This window comes from Cygnus atratus, chromosome 2 (assembly GCF_013377495.2).
Source record: "Cygnus atratus isolate AKBS03 ecotype Queensland, Australia chromosome 2, CAtr_DNAZoo_HiC_assembly, whole genome shotgun sequence".
Classification (NCBI taxonomy): domain Eukaryota; kingdom Metazoa; phylum Chordata; class Aves; order Anseriformes; family Anatidae; genus Cygnus; species Cygnus atratus.
The window spans coordinates 60,734,262-60,755,347 of NC_066363.1; the positions used below are offsets into that span (position 1 = coordinate 60,734,262).

At 37.4% G+C, this 21,086-nt stretch overlaps 1 protein-coding gene across 1 annotated transcript in view; it reads right to left on the bottom strand.

Moving 5' to 3' along the window:
* The window catches only part of POU6F2 (POU class 6 homeobox 2), a 262,108-nt gene extending 251,950 nt beyond the window's left edge, over positions 1-10,158 (bottom strand). Inside the window, exon 1 of the mRNA XM_035552533.1 lies at positions 9,993-10,158. Within this exon, the coding sequence (XP_035408426.1) occupies positions 9,993-10,158 (166 nt within the window). The remainder of the gene's footprint in view (positions 1-9,992) is intronic.
* Between the last annotated feature and the right edge of the window lie 10,928 nt (positions 10,159-21,086).

Sequence of the window (21,086 nt, forward strand, 5' to 3'; positions counted from 1 at the left end):
GGATATTATCATTAAATTTGCTGTGCTTAAGAGAGTAAAGTATATTCAATTAGCAAACAGAAGTACAATGAAATTCTTTTTTTTTTTTCCCCTCCAGTTATAAATTTCATTTTTCCTTTGGAGAGATTTGTGGCTTGCAGTCCCAAATATTTATGGTATGAAGCAAGGAAGCATAAGAAAGGAGGAGGAACATCAAGCCTGTACATTTACAATCACCTTTGAGCTCGTATATATCTGTCCAATTTTTTTCTTTCTTAATCACTGTTGATTCTTCTAGTCATGGTTTTGTTTCAGTAATAATTCCCATTTTCAGTCCTTATATTTTAAAGCCTACTTATGGCAATTTGCTCTACCAGTCCGATAAACATTCCCTACAAAATACACCTCCACTTTCAGGAAAAATTTCAACATAGTTTTCAATGCTGGCAAACCATGCCTGCCCCAGAGCGGGTCAGGTGCTCCCGCCTGCTTTGCAAAGCCAAGCCAGCGGCCGTGGAACCAATGAGCCCCCACAATGCGCACATCTACCTGCATGTCGGAAGGGAAACCCACGGTAACATGGGACTGACTACATAATTCAGCTTTTGTTAATGATGAAGTCATCGTAACTATTAAGCGGTTCTTCCCTCCCATCAGTATGCTTGGTTAGCTGATGTTAAGTTTGGAGCATGGGAGGACGCAGAGCACTGGCTGGGTTAGATTGGCTCAGGCTACAGACCAGCACACAGGTGTTAAGACAACAAATACCCCATTGAAACCCATGGCTTTCCTGCATACCTGCCAACGGATGCTCAGCTGAGATCTCGCAGAATCTGGCCTCATATTTAATCAAATCACTGAGCAAACATGACATCTCCGCACCATGCGAGTAAATCCTAATTATATGCAAAAGAAAATAAAAAAACTGCTCCGTATTGTATTTGCTCAAGAGATTAGGCTGAATTCAAATGATCTTTCTTCCTCTCCAGTTAATATTTTACTACCTCAAGAAATAATTTCACATACTTAATAGTACAATATATTAAAATATGCCTTAAGGCATATTTACAGAAAAGCAATTCTGGTTTCTTGATTAAACACGGGTTTTAGATCATCCTCTTCAAGTAACAGCCCCCTGCCCCAAACAATAAGCTTCAAACAAAGCATGGAAACCTAAAGCACACTTCGATGGCACAGAGGGAAAACACAACAGCAGACCCAAGTGACACCTGCCTGGCACAGCTGAGTATACGTACATGCTGTATATGCGTATACATGCGTGCTGTGTACATCTCTGCACACACAAACAAGTGGAAGGGGAGAGGGGAAGAGTTGCAAAATGGGCCATAAGAAAGGAAAGGGGCTGAACAGAAAGAAGGCAGGTTTGTTTTTACTGAAGCTCTGCTTTGCAAATCTTGGCATTTGTGGCGAGATTCTGTTTCCAGTGCAATCTCCAAGAGGACTTCCGCTGGAAGAAAATTGACTGCTAATAACTCATTATTCAACAACAAGATTTTAACAAGTGGGACAATGTGGAATAGGAGAATGAGCTCAAAAATGAAAAAGACTTGACAGAACCACTAATGCTCAAACCATTCAACCACCATCTGAAAGGAAATATACACAAATATTTTTAAAAGCCAATATTAAAATGCTTCTAAAAACTCCACAGTAGTTTTCAAAGAACCAATCTAATTATAGATTGCTGTAGTGAATACTGTTCTTAGGGGAAAATCTTCTTTATTTCTCATTTGTGTAACATTCAAATCTTCTGAGTAACACAAAATTGTTTTAGGACTGATTTTTTTATTGCAATAGAATAATTTACATCCTATTCCAGTCACACTGATAATTTTAATATTTAATACTTAAAAAAAAAAAAAAAAGAACAACTTTTGTCACCACTTTCAGGTAGTCATAGTGGCAAACTTTTTTTTTTTTTTTTTCCTTCTGAAACGTAACATTTTCCTTGAGAAAACTTCAAACTATTCAGGACTTAAAATGACGATTTGCCTTTCTAAAAAGAAAAGACATCTGGTAAAAAGCAACTCCCACTCTTCCAACAACTGTTTTTCTATATCCTAAAATAAAAACAGAGAAATCTAAACTATCATTAGGAATAGCCAAGCAATGCTTAGTGTTAAACAAACATGTTTTAGAGAGTGGCAGGGGCGCAGGCTGTGCATTGATTTGGTAGATGTAGATATCCTTGGAATATCTACAGAACAAACCCAATTTCAGTCTCTCTGAAAACAGCAGGTTTTATTTAGTCAGACGGGATGAGGTACTGTTCTTCTCTAGATGACCTCTGCTTTCAAAGTAAAAGGGCTCAGACCTGCTTTCGAGAGCATCAAAGCAGTATCACAACATAAAGCAGGACATGTCACAATACAAATCTCCCTTTGTTTCATTCTGATATTGATTTTGATTCTTATACAGTGGGGAAAAAAAAAAGAAGAGACTTCACAAGACAAACATCAAACCATTTCCATTACAAAACAGTATTCCTACTGAAACCCACAAATTATGACATTTAATTTTATTCTGCTTTTGCCCCTCTTCATCATTAATTTTTTATTTAGTTGTCATTTTAATGTAACTTCTGTCACTGAGCTCATCAGAAACAATTTTTGTAACTAGCAAAATGTTATTTTGATAGTACTAATGGTAGAACTAGTGCTAATGGTAGTTGTATGAACAGTCAGAAAATACAGCATTAATGGAAAAAACATGAATATACTGAATATGCAGTTATATCAAAGAATAAGAAGCCATCGTGCTGATCTTCCCATACTCTGACCGTCTCTCCAAAAAGAGGGACCAGAGGTGATGGACGTAACAGAAGAAAGAGTTTTGCAAGGAAAATGAATTAAAACAAAGAAGAACCCAGAAGTGTCAGAAAGAACAAAACCTAGGAAGACAACACAACAAGGAAAACCAAGTGCTACATAGGATATTAAAGAGAAAAACGATCCACAGGAGAATGGCAACTGTTACTATGAGCTTCCTACAGCTACCTCTGCCTTTGGATATTTTTAAAACATTTATTAACCTGACAGCAGGAAACTTTATACAGCTTGCCCCCTGACAGGGTGCCAGCTTGGTATAAGCACTTGCTATCTCTTTGTTTAGCATAAGGAAATCAAGAGAGGTGTTAAGTGGTGCCATGTGCACATTTGGGCAAATATAACTTCTCCTTGTCTGCCTCTCATGCATATTTCCATGGAGAACTTGCTTAATCTTATGAAGTCCAACAGAAACATCCAATTCTCTTTCCTTCTCTTTTTTTTGTGTGTGTGTGTGTGTGTGTGTGTGTGTTTGCTTCCTTTTTAATGTGCAAGTGTCTGATCTATTATTAATCTCAAAACACAAACCTGCAAGGATCTCAATCAAAGAAGGTAACAGTTCTTTCACAAATTACCTGTTTACTGCCTGGTAGCCAGCGAGTTCCCCTTTGAAACAGCCAGCCATTTATGCTGCTTTTAAACAAGTTTGTTTGTTGCTGTTATTTTTATAGCTTCAAAGACATGGAGAAGAAAGATTAACTAATTAAAAATGAACTATTTGTCATTCAGTCATACAAATTACATACTCGGATTTCATTTTTTCTCCTTCCCTCTCTAATGTTAGTTATTCTGTATATAAATGCAGATAATAAGGCTTCAAGCCTCATTTAAGAAACACATAACATACATTTAGCTCAAAAAAATTTAGCAAAGAAGTAATTAGAGAACAAACAGAATTGTCTTTAAAATACACCATTAACTTTCTCCACACTCAAAACAGTTGTCTTTTTTTGGTTGTTATGTGTTTTTTTCTTCCTTTCTTCACTTTTCTTGTTTTAAATTGGCTTTGTTTGTCACAGTTAAGGCACAGTGATGAGGCTGATTTATTTCCATAAAAGCAAGGGAATTTACAAGCGAGGCTGTATTATTTGCTCTTCATCAGCCCAATTTTCCTTTCACTGTTGGTTATGGGAGTAGGAGCCCAGTCTCTCCCCCGCATCGGCGTATCTGTGCTAGCACCACCCCTGCCTGAGCTCCCTGCAGTACCTAGCCACAGCAGGGATGCTGAGCTACGGATGGATTTTCTATCTTGCCATCACATCCTTCTTTGTGTTTAAACAGTCACAACATTTTCTTAGGTTCCAATGGGCATTTTCTCCCTGTTCACAAGTGCATCCCCCGCTGACTCGGGTAAGAACCCCACCAAGGAGTCAGACAGTAACACTAGTTAGAGTAGTTACTCAAGTCTCTAACTGTTAGCAAACTTCCATTTAGAAATGCTCACATGTACAAAACTACTCAAAATGCTTAAAAATACATATCAAATATATCCTTCAGAAATAACAAAATCTATCACATCGTCAGATTCTCAGATTCTTTGAAAACTTGTTATTAAGACACTAGTACATTTTAGAAAATGGATTTACAAGCCTGTATTGTGACCTGGTCCTGTAAACATGCCATTAACATCCTCATCGACAACACTTAATAATAAAACAGCACTCCTAATCCACAGATTATGTGCTTTAATAAAGGTATCACAGATTCAGGCACCAACAGGATTGGTCCTATGGCCCTTACCGATTGAACGGGTAACTGAGAACATCCCAAAACAAAGCATCCACAAGGTGGAAATTACTGCAGATTTACTGAATAAAATTATGTGAAGAGACGGGAGTCTTTTTTTGTAAACTAGACATATTTCAAATGTTTGCTGTGCCTAAAAAGAAGGCTTGATTGTAATGTTGAGACAACCTGGGCTGTGAACTTCCCTAGAACAACAGAAATATTCACTAGATGCTCAAACTGCAGCAAGAGTAACAAACACACTGCTTGCTTTCACTGAAATGACCAAACCTTATCAAAATGTTTCTGACTGGCCGAGACCTTATAGGCCTTTAAAATTTGAGGGTACAGCCAAAACGCTGAAAACCATCCTTAAATACAGTGATGAACGGAAAGCTCTTCGTCTGAGGGCCTCTTTCCCCCCACAGGCTAGATGTGCTGTTAATGACTATAATGTGAGCTTCCTCACAGCAACCTGGCGGTGACCTCTGCTCTGACCTGCGGAGACCACTGTCTCCAGAGGTAAAAGACAATTTAGTCCTTTATCCTTTGTAACCAAAATGATGCCAGCGCCATAAATTCTAATCAAGGCAACTCTCATTTAAAAAAAATAAAACTGGGTAGTGTATGTTTCCTTAAAGAGCAATACAAGGCATCTACTAGCAAAACACGATCAGCTACAAACAACTTCTACCCTGTTCTACCACAGCACGTGCGTGTCTGCCTCTATAGAAAGATGCACGCAGTTCTGGGATGCGGGTAACAACCCTGAAAAGGAAAACAAAATACCAAAACCAACCCAGGGCTTTGAAAACAAACCCTTGTTTACAGAAATGTGTGCGGATTCATTTAACTCACATAGCCCCACTCACTATTTCAAACATACACAGCATTATAAAAAAAAGCGGAAATCTGGTGGGGAACCAAATGAAACCACAGTTTTCAGTTCCAGCACAGGAAACCTAAGATTTAATTTCAGTGGAACAAAACTTTGCCAGCAAAAAAAAGTTAGCAGTCAATTTTTTATATATATATTTTTTCTCTCCTGCAGTCTTCAAAAAGGAAACACTTCTGCTCCACAATTAGAGGTTTGGTCTTGCACTCTCTGTAACACCTACAGCTTTTTTTTTTTTTTTTTTTAATTTTGATAGATTTGATGCATAGAACTACAGGCTCAATCTCAAAGAGCAACTTCTTATAATTTAGCAAAATTATCAACATCTTAGCTTTACCTTTGCTGTCATCTAATTATGTCACAAATTACCTTTGAATAAGGATTCATTAGAATTTGATCCAACCTCATAAAAGCCAACCTCAGTCCACAGGTACTTTTCATGCTTGGACTATGCACTTTTCCTGGGATTTTTACTGTACAGAAAATTTTATGCAAAACATATGCCTAGTAGCTATACCAAATTTTGAATCTCAACAGTTATAATGTTACACAGTTAAACATTTGGTTTTTTCCTTGATTTTTTTTATACCAATACTTGGCAACTTATTCTAAACTTCTTTTAAAGATATTGTGTAAAAAGCCATCTAATTTAGGTATCAAATCCTGATGTGTTTATTCAAGCAAAGGTACTACTTAACATTAACAAAAGCTTTTTCTAATAAAAAGAGAGAAAATTGGCCTGTGTTACTATTTTGAAAAATATTGCAGAGTAAGACAAGTTCATCTGAAAATGATGCCACCAGGCATGTCAGCCAGCCAGCCTCAATTTCTGTGTTTTTAATTGCTTCATGTGACTAAAATGGGAGATACTGCTTCACAACTATTTTAAACAGTAAATAACACACCACAAGATCTCTAGTAAAGCAACATTGCCTCATGCTGCTCAGCAAAACTGGGATTTCTGCAACTGGAATTCCATACCTGCACAAACTCCACACTTCAAAATGCTACTTCTGAGCTACTATGTCCATATTCTCACACAATATGTCTGTATATTCTCAATACTATGTTTATATCAGCTCAGAATAGAGTCCTTTCCCAATATTTTGCACTTCAGAAAGTGCAAAAAAGTACTCTTCTTGTTTCACATTATTTCAATATCAGAAGTTTTTTGCATTTTTGCATTTTTTTGCACTCAGATGCCCAAAAAGCCCACTGGTAAAAAAGCACAGGATGAACTTTACAGATGCGACACCCCCTCCCCACTCCAACTAAAAAAATAAAATTAAAACAAACTAAAAAAACACCACAACATAAAGCAAAGCAAGCAAACAAAAAGCAAAGGCAACCCCTCTAACCACGGCTGCCCCTGTCACCACCCTCAGGGAGCAGTGCACCGTAGTGACAAAGTGCCATATTCCCAGACACCTGTACACCAGTTTCAGGTGGGAGCTACTTCAAATTATCAGTAACTTATCCCACCTGGGGCTGGTATTTGGGACCCAAGGAGCTGCAGCATGCACCTTCTCTGTCACTGGCAGCAGAGCACCCATAAGAGAAACAGAAGTTTACCGTGCATCTTCCTGAGTCAAAAATAAGTATAATTAAGTGTAGCCCTGCCCTTCCCTTGCCTGCAGCAGGGGGGTGTTGTTGAAGAGGTGCCATTTGTTTGATTAATTGTGCTATCTGCTACCAAAAACAAAAAAAAGCACAAAAAACCACTCAGTGTTTCTATGGTATGCAGTGCAATACTAAAACAACGAAGCTTAAGAAAAAGGAGGTGGATTTTAGGAAAAGGTACAGGTGAGCAATGCAGGTCTCTGCAGAAATAAACCCATCTGTCAAAAGAAGGCTAAGCAGAATGCGTCCGATGAGAAAGAAGAAAGCTCTCTGCATCTAATCATTCAATTCTGTTCATCTATGTGAAAATAAGATTTGTGAAATATTGCTAACATCAACAAAACATAAGACACTCAAACACTGGTCATTCGTTCCAACTAAATCAGTACATGATATTCACAAATTTTTCAAAAAATGTGAAAGCAACAGTGTAGGAAAACTTTGTTCTTTATGGACCTGTCTCCTCCCCTTGACTTTTTAAAATGCTCCTCCCTCTCCTGCTTAATAAATTTTGGGGAAATTTTCACACAGCATGTATTACATGCTACATTATATAAAGCAAATTCTCATTGCATGAAAGAAAGAGGAGAAAAATGTCAATCTCTATGCCATCATATGCCAAAAAAGTCCACAAATAAATGTAATTTCAGAGACTGCAAAGAAAGCCCCAAAGTACACATTCCTAACATGCTATTCATAATATTAAACAAAGAGAAACAGCTATAGAATAACCCTCCATATTTATGCACCAAAGCTTTAAGCAAAACTACATTTTAAATGTTTACTGCAATATTATCTTAAAGGGACACATCCATGACATAAAAGCTAAGCATCTCTTCTAAATAAATTTGCTTCATTTAATCCTCAAACGTATCACAATAGCATCACCATCCCTTCCTTTATGTTCTCAAAGCTACTAAAATTAACTGGTAAAGGCTGCTGCTAAAACATCTGTAACATCTTTCATAATTGTAACAGAACCTGGATAAACAGCACATAAGTTCGTACTGAGTCACTTGAACTATTTCACCCACTTTTGTTTACTTGGGAACATCTTTTTTGCAGTATAAAAATCAGGCTAGCAAACATCTTACGCTCACCAGTACAATCAACACAATATACTCATTTGTATTTTGTTTTTCATTCGTGCTTTTAGGTACCAACTGTATTTACAATTCAGAAGGAGATAAGATATTGTTGCACATCATTTCTATATCCCAAGCAGCAACTCTAATGAAAGTATCTGTGTGTATTTCAGTCTCGCTGCTCAGCATCCAAATAACAATGGCTCAAAAAATACCCTGCCTTTTACTACAATACTTGCCTGATCTAAAACCAGACATTTCAGTACCCTCAAATTAAAAGTCCATTTTTGTTTGTTACCTTGCTATATTTAATAGATGCACCCTATATATTTGATCAAATAAAAAAACATAAACACAGCTAAAGATATTTATACCAATATATACAAGTAATAGCTTTCTGAATTTTAGCTCTTAGAATTCTTTTCCAGATTAAATGGACTAAAACAATTGTTATATGGTGTTTGAACATACAAACTGATAATTTCCATTATGTTTTCCATGGAAACAAAGATTACTAAGGGGGTGCTTAAAAATGGATGTGATATTTAATAATGGTTATTACTGTAATTCAGAAAATAAATTTTAGATCTATTATTATTTTTCCTTATCTGTAGCAAAGTTACGTAGTAAAACATTTTGTGCTTTTTGTTCCCGTAAGGGGTAAGGAACATTTTTTTTAAAAAGAAAATTGCATGTATTCTTTTGTTTTAAAAATCTTGCAGCTCCTACTGTAGCTGGAAAACTGAAATCTGAACACTACTACAGATTTCCTTACGGATTATGAAATCGAAACTTGAATCTTAGAAAATGGGCTCTCTCTGTGCCTTAAAGCTGCACTCTCACTAAACAAGATCTTTCTCCCTTCAACTTCCACCTACAAAGTCGTGGAAAAAATTAGGAGTTGCTCTGTTTCTATTAAGGTTTATCTTAAGTCACAAACGGAAATAATTCAAAGGAACCCCTTCAGGAGAGCAGTCACTCTAAACCCAAAATGTCACTATGTACCATATAGTATTGCTCCAGCTCAGACATCTATCAACATCTATCACTCAAGCACGCGCCTCAACAACTCTGCTCCCTTTTCTGATTAGAGATCAGAGTTGCTTGAGTTGGCTTACAGGGTGTCATCCATTTGAATGACAGATGTCTGTGTTGGAGTGCAACTCTTACTGCTTTTGTTTTGATTGTGAAAGGTTACACTTTCATCTGGAATAATTTAGGCTACTTAAAAATTAATCAGGTAATTTCTTTTTGGCACATGCTTTAAAAGAAATATTTTATTTCTAATTTAAATTTTAAAAATATTAGCTCCACATGCACTACCCTTGGTAGCCTTTGTTTACTCTCAGTACAGAGTGTTTTCTATGGGAATGTTTCAGCTCTCTTCACCCAGCTTTATCTTTACCATTTAAAATGGTAACTCCTCAGTTTAGTCCAGCCTCAGAAAAGGCTGATATCAGACACTCATATCAGCACTTAATGCAATAAATGTTAATGAACCACTCAAATAATAATAATAATAATAATAATAATAATTTAAAAAAAGGATTCCCCCTCTATTTTTTAGATTAGAGACCACAGATCAAAGGAAAACATAAAATGTCTGCAACTTGCATAAAATAAGTTCATTGTTGACAAAAGTTTTCAGAATGTGACACTGTCATTCCAGTAGCCAGTTGCAATGGGAGCACAGGGCTGTATGCCTGCACGCTCCAAGCTACTCCTTGGTACTTACAAGAAAATTGAGTGAACAAAAAAAAAAAGGAAGAAAAAAAGAACGGGGGGAGATTGCTCTTCCGGACAACATGGTAGCAGTGAAATGAAATACCTAGACAGACTTACCGAAGAGCTTGCTGGGAGTGTCCTCGCTGTCATTTGATTCCACAGGCGCAAGCAGGGGCTCATTCAGCTCGTTGTCTGAAGTAGCTGCCTTGTCCTCACCTCTCAACTCTGCATTCATTTCACTCCGCAGTGACAGCAAGGGCTTACTGACTTGTCCAGCTATCATTGGATCCTAGGATGGGGGAAAAAAAAGAGTCAGGGAAAAAAAAAAAGTGGCAGCTTTGGTGTGCGTATACTCTCTCTTCCACTCCCTCTCCCTCACACACACACATACACACACACGCTCTCTCTCTCTCTCTCTTATCTCTGGCTGCTCCTGCTGTTATTGCTGGCTGCAGTCAAGTGAAGAGCTATTACAGATCCAATGAGTTTTCCATTACTCCCCACCCTATTAAAGCTCAACTAGCATGTGAGAGATTCAGGATGCTTTGGAGAAAAACTTCTATGAAAGCAACATAACCAACACAGCTTTAATTGTGGGGTGTGCTTTTTTGTGTGTACATTTTTACACCTCGCTCTGCCCTTAATGTAGTAAGAAACAAAATTCCTGTATGCTCCAACGCCACAGAAGAGGAGCACCCTGTGAGCACTCCACGGTGATTTAAAGAGGCATCCTCTGCTGTACAACATTAACACAACCAAATACACAATTTCTACCCTTCAAGTGTTTCTATGAAAATACACAGCAACAAAATAGCCATTTCATTACATACATTCAAGAGAGACACAGATTTCTTCTAACTATTCTTGTCTTTGGGATGCTATGCTCCCAAAGTCAATAAACACACACAAGCACATATTTTTGTATTTAAAATAAAAAACACAAACTATTTTTTTAAAAGATAAAATCAGGGAAGATACTTACACAAACAGTTCGCAATTATTCTCGTGTTTGGGACATTATATCCCCATAAAACCTTACATAGATATATTAAAAATGCTTCTTGACGAATTGTATCTGTTTTATCTTCTGCTCACTGAGGACATTTGGGGGTCAAGCATTATTTCCAAGCACACACTATCCTCCCGTTTGCAAACTAACAGGTATAATATCATGACAGCAGGGAAACCAGAGCCCAAAAAAAAAAATAAATAAAAAAAGAAAGGAACAAGTGACCTTGTTGCACTTTCTGGCAGCTATTTATTGCAAAGTTCATGCCTAAATGGTTCTTATGCAGAGAACAGGTGACCAGAGAGCAAGTAGGTTGGTTAGCATGTTCCCTCTGTCCCATCACCACATTGGTCGATGTTTGCCTATGGGTTTTTTAATGTATTCATGTCTGAAAAGTGAATTTGATATGACACATGATAATCTATGAAAATGTTAATCAATACAAATAGTTTAAGCTGTCATCAAATGCACTTCTTTAGTCAATACTCATATCGCTGAAAACAATGTCACTGTCACCAGGGCTTAATTTGCACAGCACTTAAATATTGGACTCTGTGCATCAATGCACTCCTCTTCAAATACTGTAGGTAAACACATTTTCTCCCTATTTAAGGCTGAAGCACTCAGCACGCATTTAGCTGAGCCGAATCCTCCCTTTTGAATACCTTGATAGGTCCACTGGAGGGCAAAATTAATACTTAATTGAATCTCACAGTCATCAAAATAATCAATACTTTTTTATTATTTATTCTTTACAGTCTGTTGACTGTTTCAAACCTCTGAGGGAATGGTGGAAAGGATTCATGGCTTTGAAACACTGTCATTTAACAAGGTAATTTTCAGTGGGGCATTAGGGGTTGTGAAACATATAATAAAACAAAAATGGTGGCTTATAATAGGAAGAAAGAAAAGAATTATATTTCTGCCATCTAACAAAACAGGATAAATAAAAAAGCAAGTGCAGGGAGAGGGAGAAAGGCGGGGGAAGAGGGAGAGAAAGACTGGCTTTTGAAGGGTTTTATCATATCAAGAGCAGAGCTGAGCTTTCATAATGCTGACATTTCTCATCCTGACAATCCTAAACAAGTGGAAAGGATGAGATCGCAGATATCATCTTTCATCACATTCCCCAGCTTAAGAACCAACATGACAGCTTCTCTCCCCTTTACACTGTTAATTACTAAATAAAATACTGCTCTCTGTCAGCATTAGATTATTGCAGATAGCAACCACAAACATTACTCCATTGTTTTGTTTTGCCTTTTTTTTTTTAAACCAATGATACCTACCTTGAACTCTTCCGAAAATAAATTGGGCTTGTGTCTACATATTGTAAATATATGAAACATAATCAATTTAATCAATGTGGTCAATCCATGTTATTGTCAGGCTAAATTGCTGGTGATTTATTAACATTTCATTTACTGTATTTATTAGCCAGCAACAATCTGAACATTTCTTAGATGATTCTTGGAAGGAAAGAGAATTTAACAGATTTCTTTTGCAAATGCTATAAAAACCCCTCTGACTTGTTTTGCCTCATATTCATAGTACATTATTGACAAAGTCATTTACCGAGGCAGGATTTTTTTGTTGTTGTTTTGCTTTCATATACTATATAATGCACTTTAGCAGATTTTCCAGCTAAAGGTCACTGTGAACACAATATTGTTTCTAAGTCTGGGCTGATGCCCTCAGCTTCAGCCATTCAAAACTAATAGCAAGCGTGCTTCCATAGCCAACATGAATCGGGATAAAATTTGACCCTTTCCAGGGAAGTATTTTTGGGAGGGAACTAATCCCATCCACAAGCTACACAGCTAATCTGAGGACTAACAGCAATTTAATGGAGGATGCTGCATCAGTAGGATTCTAGATTAAATTCTCAGCTGCCAAATTTTGAAGTTGAATACACGAAAAATGGGATGAAGAATAATGTACAAAATGTGACAGCACTGGGAGAAACCTCACCCCTTAGATGTTAGTGGATTCACAGCAACTTCAACAGGGCTAGGATTTTACCTGTTATGCACATCAATAATTCGGCCTCATCTGGAGCACTGTTCATTTCTGGTTAGCCCAGCTAAGAAATACATCACAAAGATGTGCAGGAAAAATGATAAAGAGATTGAAAGGATTGGGAATGTTTACCTGACAAAAGTGAATAAGAACAAGTATGATCAAAGTATACAAAATAATAAACGGCAGGGAGAAAATGCAGATCAGGAACTATTCACCCTATCTCATCTGAGAAGAAAAAGGGCCTCCACTGAAATGGAAAAGTCGGAATATCAAATAATAATAAAGACACTTTTCCAAACAATTAGTAGTGAAAATGTGTAGAACTCAGTGTTGCAGGATATCCCTCAGACCTGCACTTCAAGCATCCCCATAGACCCTTGCTTGACTTGCAGCCTCTTGCAGCGAATTCAGAACAGCTTTACAAACGCAGAGCCAAGGATTGTAAAAACTGAAATGTAAATTGCTGCCCCCTCACTCAAACTGTACGAGCACCTGTAGTTAACCTCCAGGGTAGCTCTGTGTCAGATGGTGAATGAATGACAACTTTCTCTATAAGCAGACAGATTAGGTACTGTCTAAGTTTCTAGCCTACGTGAAGACTAAATAAATCACTGAAATGATGGGTTGAGAGAGTTTGTTTCCTTCAAAAACATACTTTTAAAAAAAATGGACAGTTTTTACTCCAGGTTGTCTCTAGACCTTCAGCTGCTTTTAGTACTTAAGAATGTGTCTCTTCTACAGTGGATTACACATGATTAAAAACTTATTTTTACAAACAATGTAATTCAAATTCCAGCACATGGCAAGTGGACTGGTCTGGAAAATTTCCCAGGGACAAGATGGGATTTTCCTGTTTTCCTAATGGTTTCTCTCTCTTAAAAAAAAAAAAAAAAGTCCCCAGCACCCCCAAGATCTGCAGTAGCTGGTACGCATCTGTCACAGTGGCCAGCTACTGGCCCAGCAGGCTCCTTCTTCTCCACCCAGTGAGGACCCAGGGTATCAGACGATGAGCCGAGGCCAGGAATTGTATGTGCACCTTTTGCAGATAATCCCATCAGGATCTGTTCTCCTCCCTGCCCTGGATGTGCTTGCTTTTTGGAAAGTGAGAAAGATCAGGTTATACTTTGCAGCGCAACACAGCAACTTCTGTTGATCAACACCCACATAAAAGTTTTAGCTATTCATACATAAAATTGAAAAGTTTAGGAATACATAAAAAAAAACAGCAAGATGAACTTTGTGAAAAGGGTTTATCTTCTTTAAGTAGAAGGCAAGGGTACATAAAAAGGATATAATGCTATGGTATTTCAGATGGGTTTATAACCACAAGAGCAAAGCTCTTGTTCTAGGAGAACTTGAGAAATTGCAATCCCCTTATTCAAAATATACCTGTAAATACCACGCATGTAGTGACAAATTTTACATGCATCTCTTGCAGATACTCATATAACTTGTCATCCATTTCTTGTCCAGCTAGCACCAGTATTACCAGACTTGCCTGTTTTCTATGAGCTTCTGCTGACAGTTCTGTGCAGCGAGTGGTCCTCCCTGCTGTGTCTCTCCCTTAAGGGCGGCTCATAGCTCCTCTAAGTCAGCTCGCAATAGCTGCCTGCACCTCTGCTCAGCTCCACAGCTCCCAGACTTGACTTCTACAAGCTGTTGGGCTTAATTTGCCAGTAAAAAACAGGTGGATTTGCAAATGCAAATTACAGCTCTGGTTACACACCCTCTTTCAAAAGCCAAAACCTTTAGTTTCTTTTCTGCAACACTGTACAAAATACAGAAGAATATTTATCACCGTGTTAAAAGCTTTGTCTCTGCTCTTTAAGGGTAAAGGTGCAGTTTCTAAGCAAAACTATTTAGTAATCAAAGACAGCTTTTACAAGAAACTGTATTGTTTTCCTGTGAAACATGCCCTAGGCAGAGATCTAAAAAGGGGAGTACAAACTACTTTTATCCTTAACGTAGGACTTGCGTGATGATAGGGCTTTATAAAGGCTTCATGCACTGGTTTAGCCATTGGGCTAAATTTTGTACTCTGCACCATAAACATTCCTGGTCTGAATTTAATTATATTATTTTAATAACAGAGAAAAAGTAAGATCCTTTGTTTTCCTTTTTTTTAATTTTTACTTTAGTTCGAAATCACTTCATTTCTGTCTTAAAGTAATTTTCTATTTTTTTTTTCCTGACAATACGAAATAAATTATGCCCTCCTATAGGATTCTGATCATGCACAGAATTCTGTTAGGGACATACAGGGAGTGCATGTTTGAGCAATCACTCCAATTACGTTACCAATAAATAAAAGTTCACTGTTCAGATATTCTAATGATTACACCAAAATTTTTGATATTTTAGATTTCTTTTTAATCAAGACAGAGCACATCATAACCTTAGATAACGTTATTTTAGTACATAACTTATGGCTTTTGAGTGAGGAATGCATTAAAAATCTCTACTGGGAAAGGATTAGTTTTATTTGTATCAAATGAAATTTAGGAATGTGTTATCCTTTTGTCCTCTTAGGAACTGGTCCTCCTTCCTCTGTCTTATTGCTTTTAGAGGCATTCATATTTATTTTTGTTATAAAGATTTCTAAACAGACAATTTTGATTCTTCCTTCTTTAAACCTTGTATCTGCTGTCACTAATGTGCCAATATTTCTATCCCAATCAATCCATAGTGTGGCTTATGCAAACTTCTTTGAATCATCCTTCAGACCCCTGCTAGCCTCTGATCATTGCTACCTGCTGGCTGTCATTGCCCCAGAAAAGTTAGAGAAAAGCTTATTTTCTTCACAGCCACCTCTACCAGCATCCTTAGACGGATGTTTCTATAAGCAAAACAAACAAGACTGCTGATATGCGATCATTGATCTTCCTTCACTGCTTTAATCTTGTACTTCTGTTTACTGCATTACATATTTAGTTATATTACCTATATTACTCATATTTAACTTACTACAATCTTCAGCATTGCCTCTCCTTCCTCTTACAGCAAGAAGCTAATATATCCCCAGCTCTTCTCACTCAGTATAAATATCATCACCCGAAACAGTCTCCACTTTTCTTCAGCTAGAACTATATTTATCTCCTCATGAAAATCTCTGTAGTGGAAAAGATAGTTCTGTTTTTCTCCCTTTTCTCAGCGCTACTTTGACTTTGGACATCATATTTCTGCAGTGATACTCATCTTCACATCTAATGGCCAGGTTGCAGTTAAAAAGTATTCTCTAGTTTAAAACAACATTGTAATAAGTTAGCAGTGTGCAATTATACCCATATAAAGTGTAGTATTACTAATGTAACAATTTAATTTAGAAAGTTAGGGAGGCTATCACTGCTCACAGTGCTTTCATTTAAATGTTCTTTTCAGGTTAGTCAGTGATGTTATAATGGTCTCCTTTGTTTATTTTCTTAATTTTAGGTTCTCTGGAAGTTGAAAAGGTTAGTGCTGCTTAACGTAATACAGCTTCTGACAGAAAATGTTTTTCTGAAACTCATGGAGTTTTTAATTGTAGCTTTAGCAACCTTTTTAAAAAAGTTTTGTTTTTTTTAACTACCTTTTTATGCAGCAACGTCCTTCAAATTACTGTCTTGAGATTTGAATAATACTTCAACATGGTTTTAAAACACACAAAAGTACCTCACTAGACATACTTTTCACCATACTGAACCATTTATTTTCCCTAATGAAAAAGTTTCACACGTTTCTTGCACCTATTGACAGAAAGCTGAAAGGTTCACAAGGCAAGTCCTCATAAATTTGTTGGTCAGGTTGCTCTGCAACACTAACAGGAGGCTGCAGAATGGAAACATACACATGGCAGCCACACAGTAATAAATAACTGGGTCACAATTTTATTTTATTGGGTTTATTGCTGTAAGCGTATCCCTAGCAGCTTCATATAGCAAGTCAAGCTGTATGCTTCAAACATGCAAGAAAGTTAAAGGATGCTGGTTTTACCATATACAACAAGAGAAGCAACCGTGTCAGCTGCATCTGTGGTCCAAATAAAGCAATCTGGAACTGGCCAGGAAAAAAAAAAAAAAAAAGACATGAATCCAGCCATTGTATTTTTCCTGACCTACATGACATTTAGGAATCACTAATGCAAGAGTACCCACAGCACAGAAGTTTTACTCTAAACAATGCTTTTGCTCATGGAGGTGACCTTACTACTTCTGATCCAGTTATTAATCTGACTAAAGATTCCTCCTGCTCCTCCTGTTGCAAACCATTTCATCTTTATAGTTTTCTGCCACACACACAGAGTAGCTACGTAGCTGTTATCTATTAATTCTAGGTTAACAAGAGTCCAGCCATATTCCAATGATTTCCCTTATTAAATGACATGCTGCTCATTAAAAAGGAGCTTGTTCATCCATGGACATATTTCAAGGGTTTGTATGCATCCAGAGGTCAAGAACCAGAGAAGCTGCTATTCTGAAAAGCTACCATGGTCCTCAAAACACAAGATGGACAACAGCACACAACCATTAGGAGAAATAAGTCTTGAGAACAGTGTGAGAAAGGAACCTTCTAGCTCAAGGTTCTCGCAACCATATAAAAGCAAATGATTTTGAGAGACCAGAAGAGCAAGCTCTGTAGATCATGACAGGACACAGGTGGAACATGCAGTAACTTCACACCACCACCACCCCCTGGGGCCAGTATGGAGAAATCAGCCCTCAAGAGACTTTCCCCCCCCTACTACTCTTCTGCCATCTGATCTTCCAAAAAGAGTAGATCACATAAGAGAACAATTAAATTCAAAATTAGAAGACAGCCCCTAACCGGAGTAAGACTTTGACAGTTTCTTCATAGAAATAGTGTACTGTTCCCTCTGCTCTGTTGGTTCTATTCAGCAGGGAGCTGTGTCAAACATAAAAAGTCATCCAAAAAATTCTAAGTCTATAATAGCTAAGATTTTCTAGAATTCGTATACTGTGGGTCAACTTACCAGAGAACTTGAGAAAATTTTCATTACAAAGTAGAAGACATTGTCTTCCATTAAAAAAAAAAAAAAGTATTAAAACATTTCTGCAAAGGTATTCATCATTCCTAGGGGAAAAAATACCATTCCACTCTAATGTAATAAACATATTGTAGCTGTCTAGAGGTTTTCCTATAAAAACAAAAAATTCTCATTTTCTGTAAAAATGATTTCACATTAGGTTGCTTTAGTCTCCACAATGACCACATAAAGGACACGATTCTACTTGCCAAATCATCTTCATACAAGTGCTCTTTCACCAGTCTGCCTGTTTGATAACCTGTTGTTGTTTTTTATATTAACTTGACTCCTATTTTGAGGGAGCCTTAAAAACAAGATTTTTATTTAATCCCATCCTCTCTCCAGCCAATCTTGTGACATTAAAAGCTCCATCCAGCAACTACACCATTCCTTCATCACAATAATCCTTCTGCTTTCCAGAAGGAAGAAATAGGCCATCATGGCCCCCAAAACTAAGAAATGCAAGACACTTCATGGAGTGCTGGTAGTCATGGGATGCGGTTGGTTTTTTGTTCATTTGTTTTAGGTAAAACATTGCTTCCTGGGATTGCCACCATAAAGCATCCAAATGGCATGAGTTTGGCGTAATCAGAATGTAAGTATAGCATTATATATGGTTTTATTTGGCATGTTTTGTCTATGATGTGCACACTAGAAAGACAGTGAGAAAATAAATATCAGAGCAAGAATTCAGATAAAATAACTTTTAAAAACCAGCACGTCCATAACCACACCAAAACTTAAGATAACTTGAATGTTGATAACAAGAGAGAAACTTAACTAGGCAACCTAGAAGGGACTCACAGCAACTGAAAGGAACTTTCTAGTTAAAGGAAAACTTTGTTTTACCTAACATTTCAGGTTTCCAAGCTGTAAAACAAAGGAACCAGTAACTTGAATTTTGGAAAAAAAAAATCACAGCATGGGTTATGATGCTGAACACTGTGTTCATACATAACATGCATGTTACGTATTTATTTTATGTATTATGTGATTAACAAGATTGTCAGCAGAGCTCTTGATCCTCTTCGTGCTCCTTGCTTTAATACAGTACACTTGAATTCCATGGACAAGTATGGGAAATGACTTCTCTTGGCCTGCAATCAGAAACAGAGTAGCCAGGGGGATTAGGGGAGTAATGGTCCCCTTGCCGTGGCACTGGTGAGGCCACACCTCAGCCACTCTGGTCACTTTTGGGCCCGTTGCTCCAAGAACATTGAGTTGCCCAAGAGTGTGCAGAGAAGAGCAAAGAGGCTGGTGAAGGTACATGAAAACAAGGGTTGTGAGGAGCAGCTGAGGGAACTGGGGATTTTAAGTCTGGAGAAGAGGAGGCTGAGGAGAGACCTCATCAGTCTCTACAACTACCTGACAGAAGGTTGCAGAGAGGAACGCATCGATCTCTTTTCTTGGGTAAGAAGTGACAGGACTTGAGGAAATGGTGTTGTGCCAGAGGAGGTTTAGATTGGACATTAGGAAGAACTTCTTCAAGCAGAGGATTGTAGAGTATTTGAACAGGCTGTCAAGGGAAGTGGCTGAGTCCCCATCCCTGGAGTCATTTAAGAGATATGTGGCCATGACACTAAGGAGCTTGGATCTGTGATGTGTGATGGGAGTCAGCAGGTCAGGTTGATGGCTGGACTTGGTGATCTTGAAGGTCTTTTCCAACCTAGATGATTCTGATTTCTACTGGGACTGTACCTTAGAGGTGGGGACCCTTATTGCCCTCTATTTCCTTTCATCTTATCTAGACAGAATTAAATAGCAAAAATGCCCATATATTGAAGAAACTGAAAGCTTCACCAGAACTGAGCTTCACAAACTAAAATACCCTCTTCTTTTTCCAGCTATCAGAAGACGCACTGCAGTAGGATGTGTAGCTATCAGGTTAAGAGCAAGAATGCCAAATCATTTTTCCTATGGTTCTCCTACATTGAGCTCATCTGACAACAAAACCTGCTGTTATAAATGCTAAACATACTTAATAATACCACAAATGTTGCAGATCAATAATGTTGGGCTTTTTATATTTTCTAAGCCTTTCCCACTGATAAATGAGTGCAATTTTTTTTAATCATTATAGAGAAGCTTTTGGTTTACTTTTCTTCATACCAGGTCTTCATCAACACCTGGGTACCACATCTTTCTTTTCACAGTGTAAATCTCAACATATTAATTTCTAAGTGAATATATTCCAACTTCAGTATGCCCTTAACCGTCACACAGCTTCACAGTCCATCCTGAAGAAATCTGCATACGGATTTGTTTCTTTAAGATGAAGCCCAAAGAGAGTCTCACTTTTTGTCAAAGGCTTTTATCTGCTGAAAGTTGCAGGTATACTTAAACTCCCAACTTTTCATTTTTTAGTACTAGGGTCGGATATGTCACACACCATATGCAGTAGCACTATTATGTGTCAGGCATGTAGGAAGATCACTTCAGAGCAGTGTAACAGCACTTTTCCTGTTTAATGCTTTACAATAGGAAAACAGCGTAACATTTAGTGATCATTTTAGCAGCAATTACAGTAAGTGGATTATCAATAAACAAAGAATGAAGCATTTCTCAGATCTGTTAGTATTTTCCTACATGGACAATTCAATTCTTTATTAGATACTGTCCAATTTGTTTGTTTTGTTGTGGTTTGTGTGTGTGTGTGTGTTTTCTTGTTTGTTTTTGTTTGATTTAAAAAAGGTTGCCACAATTAATTGTCATTGGCTTCCTTTCACTTTTTAAGTAAACTCCTTTTAAGCAATATTTTAGGGTAGATAATCTGATAATGGTTAAAAAACAACAACAAAACAACATGCAGCTACAGTAACACCTTCTGTTGCTTGCTCCTTCGCAAACTGGTGAATACACTAGGATGCTTGATTTCACCCTTAAAGAGTAACTATCACCACCCTCCTTAGAGAGCACAGTCAAAAATACCATTGATTCCTTCTGCTTCAACATCAGAAAAATTTCTGAAGATCATGCTATTGTCATATATACATGTGTGCACTTGTATACAGATATTGATCGATTTTATATACACAAAACATATGTATTTATACATATTTATAAACACATATATAGGTGTGTACAAATGGTCCTAACATTCCTGCCAGTGAAACCATTTGGACTGTTGCCATCAGCATCAACAGGCACAACAGACTCAATT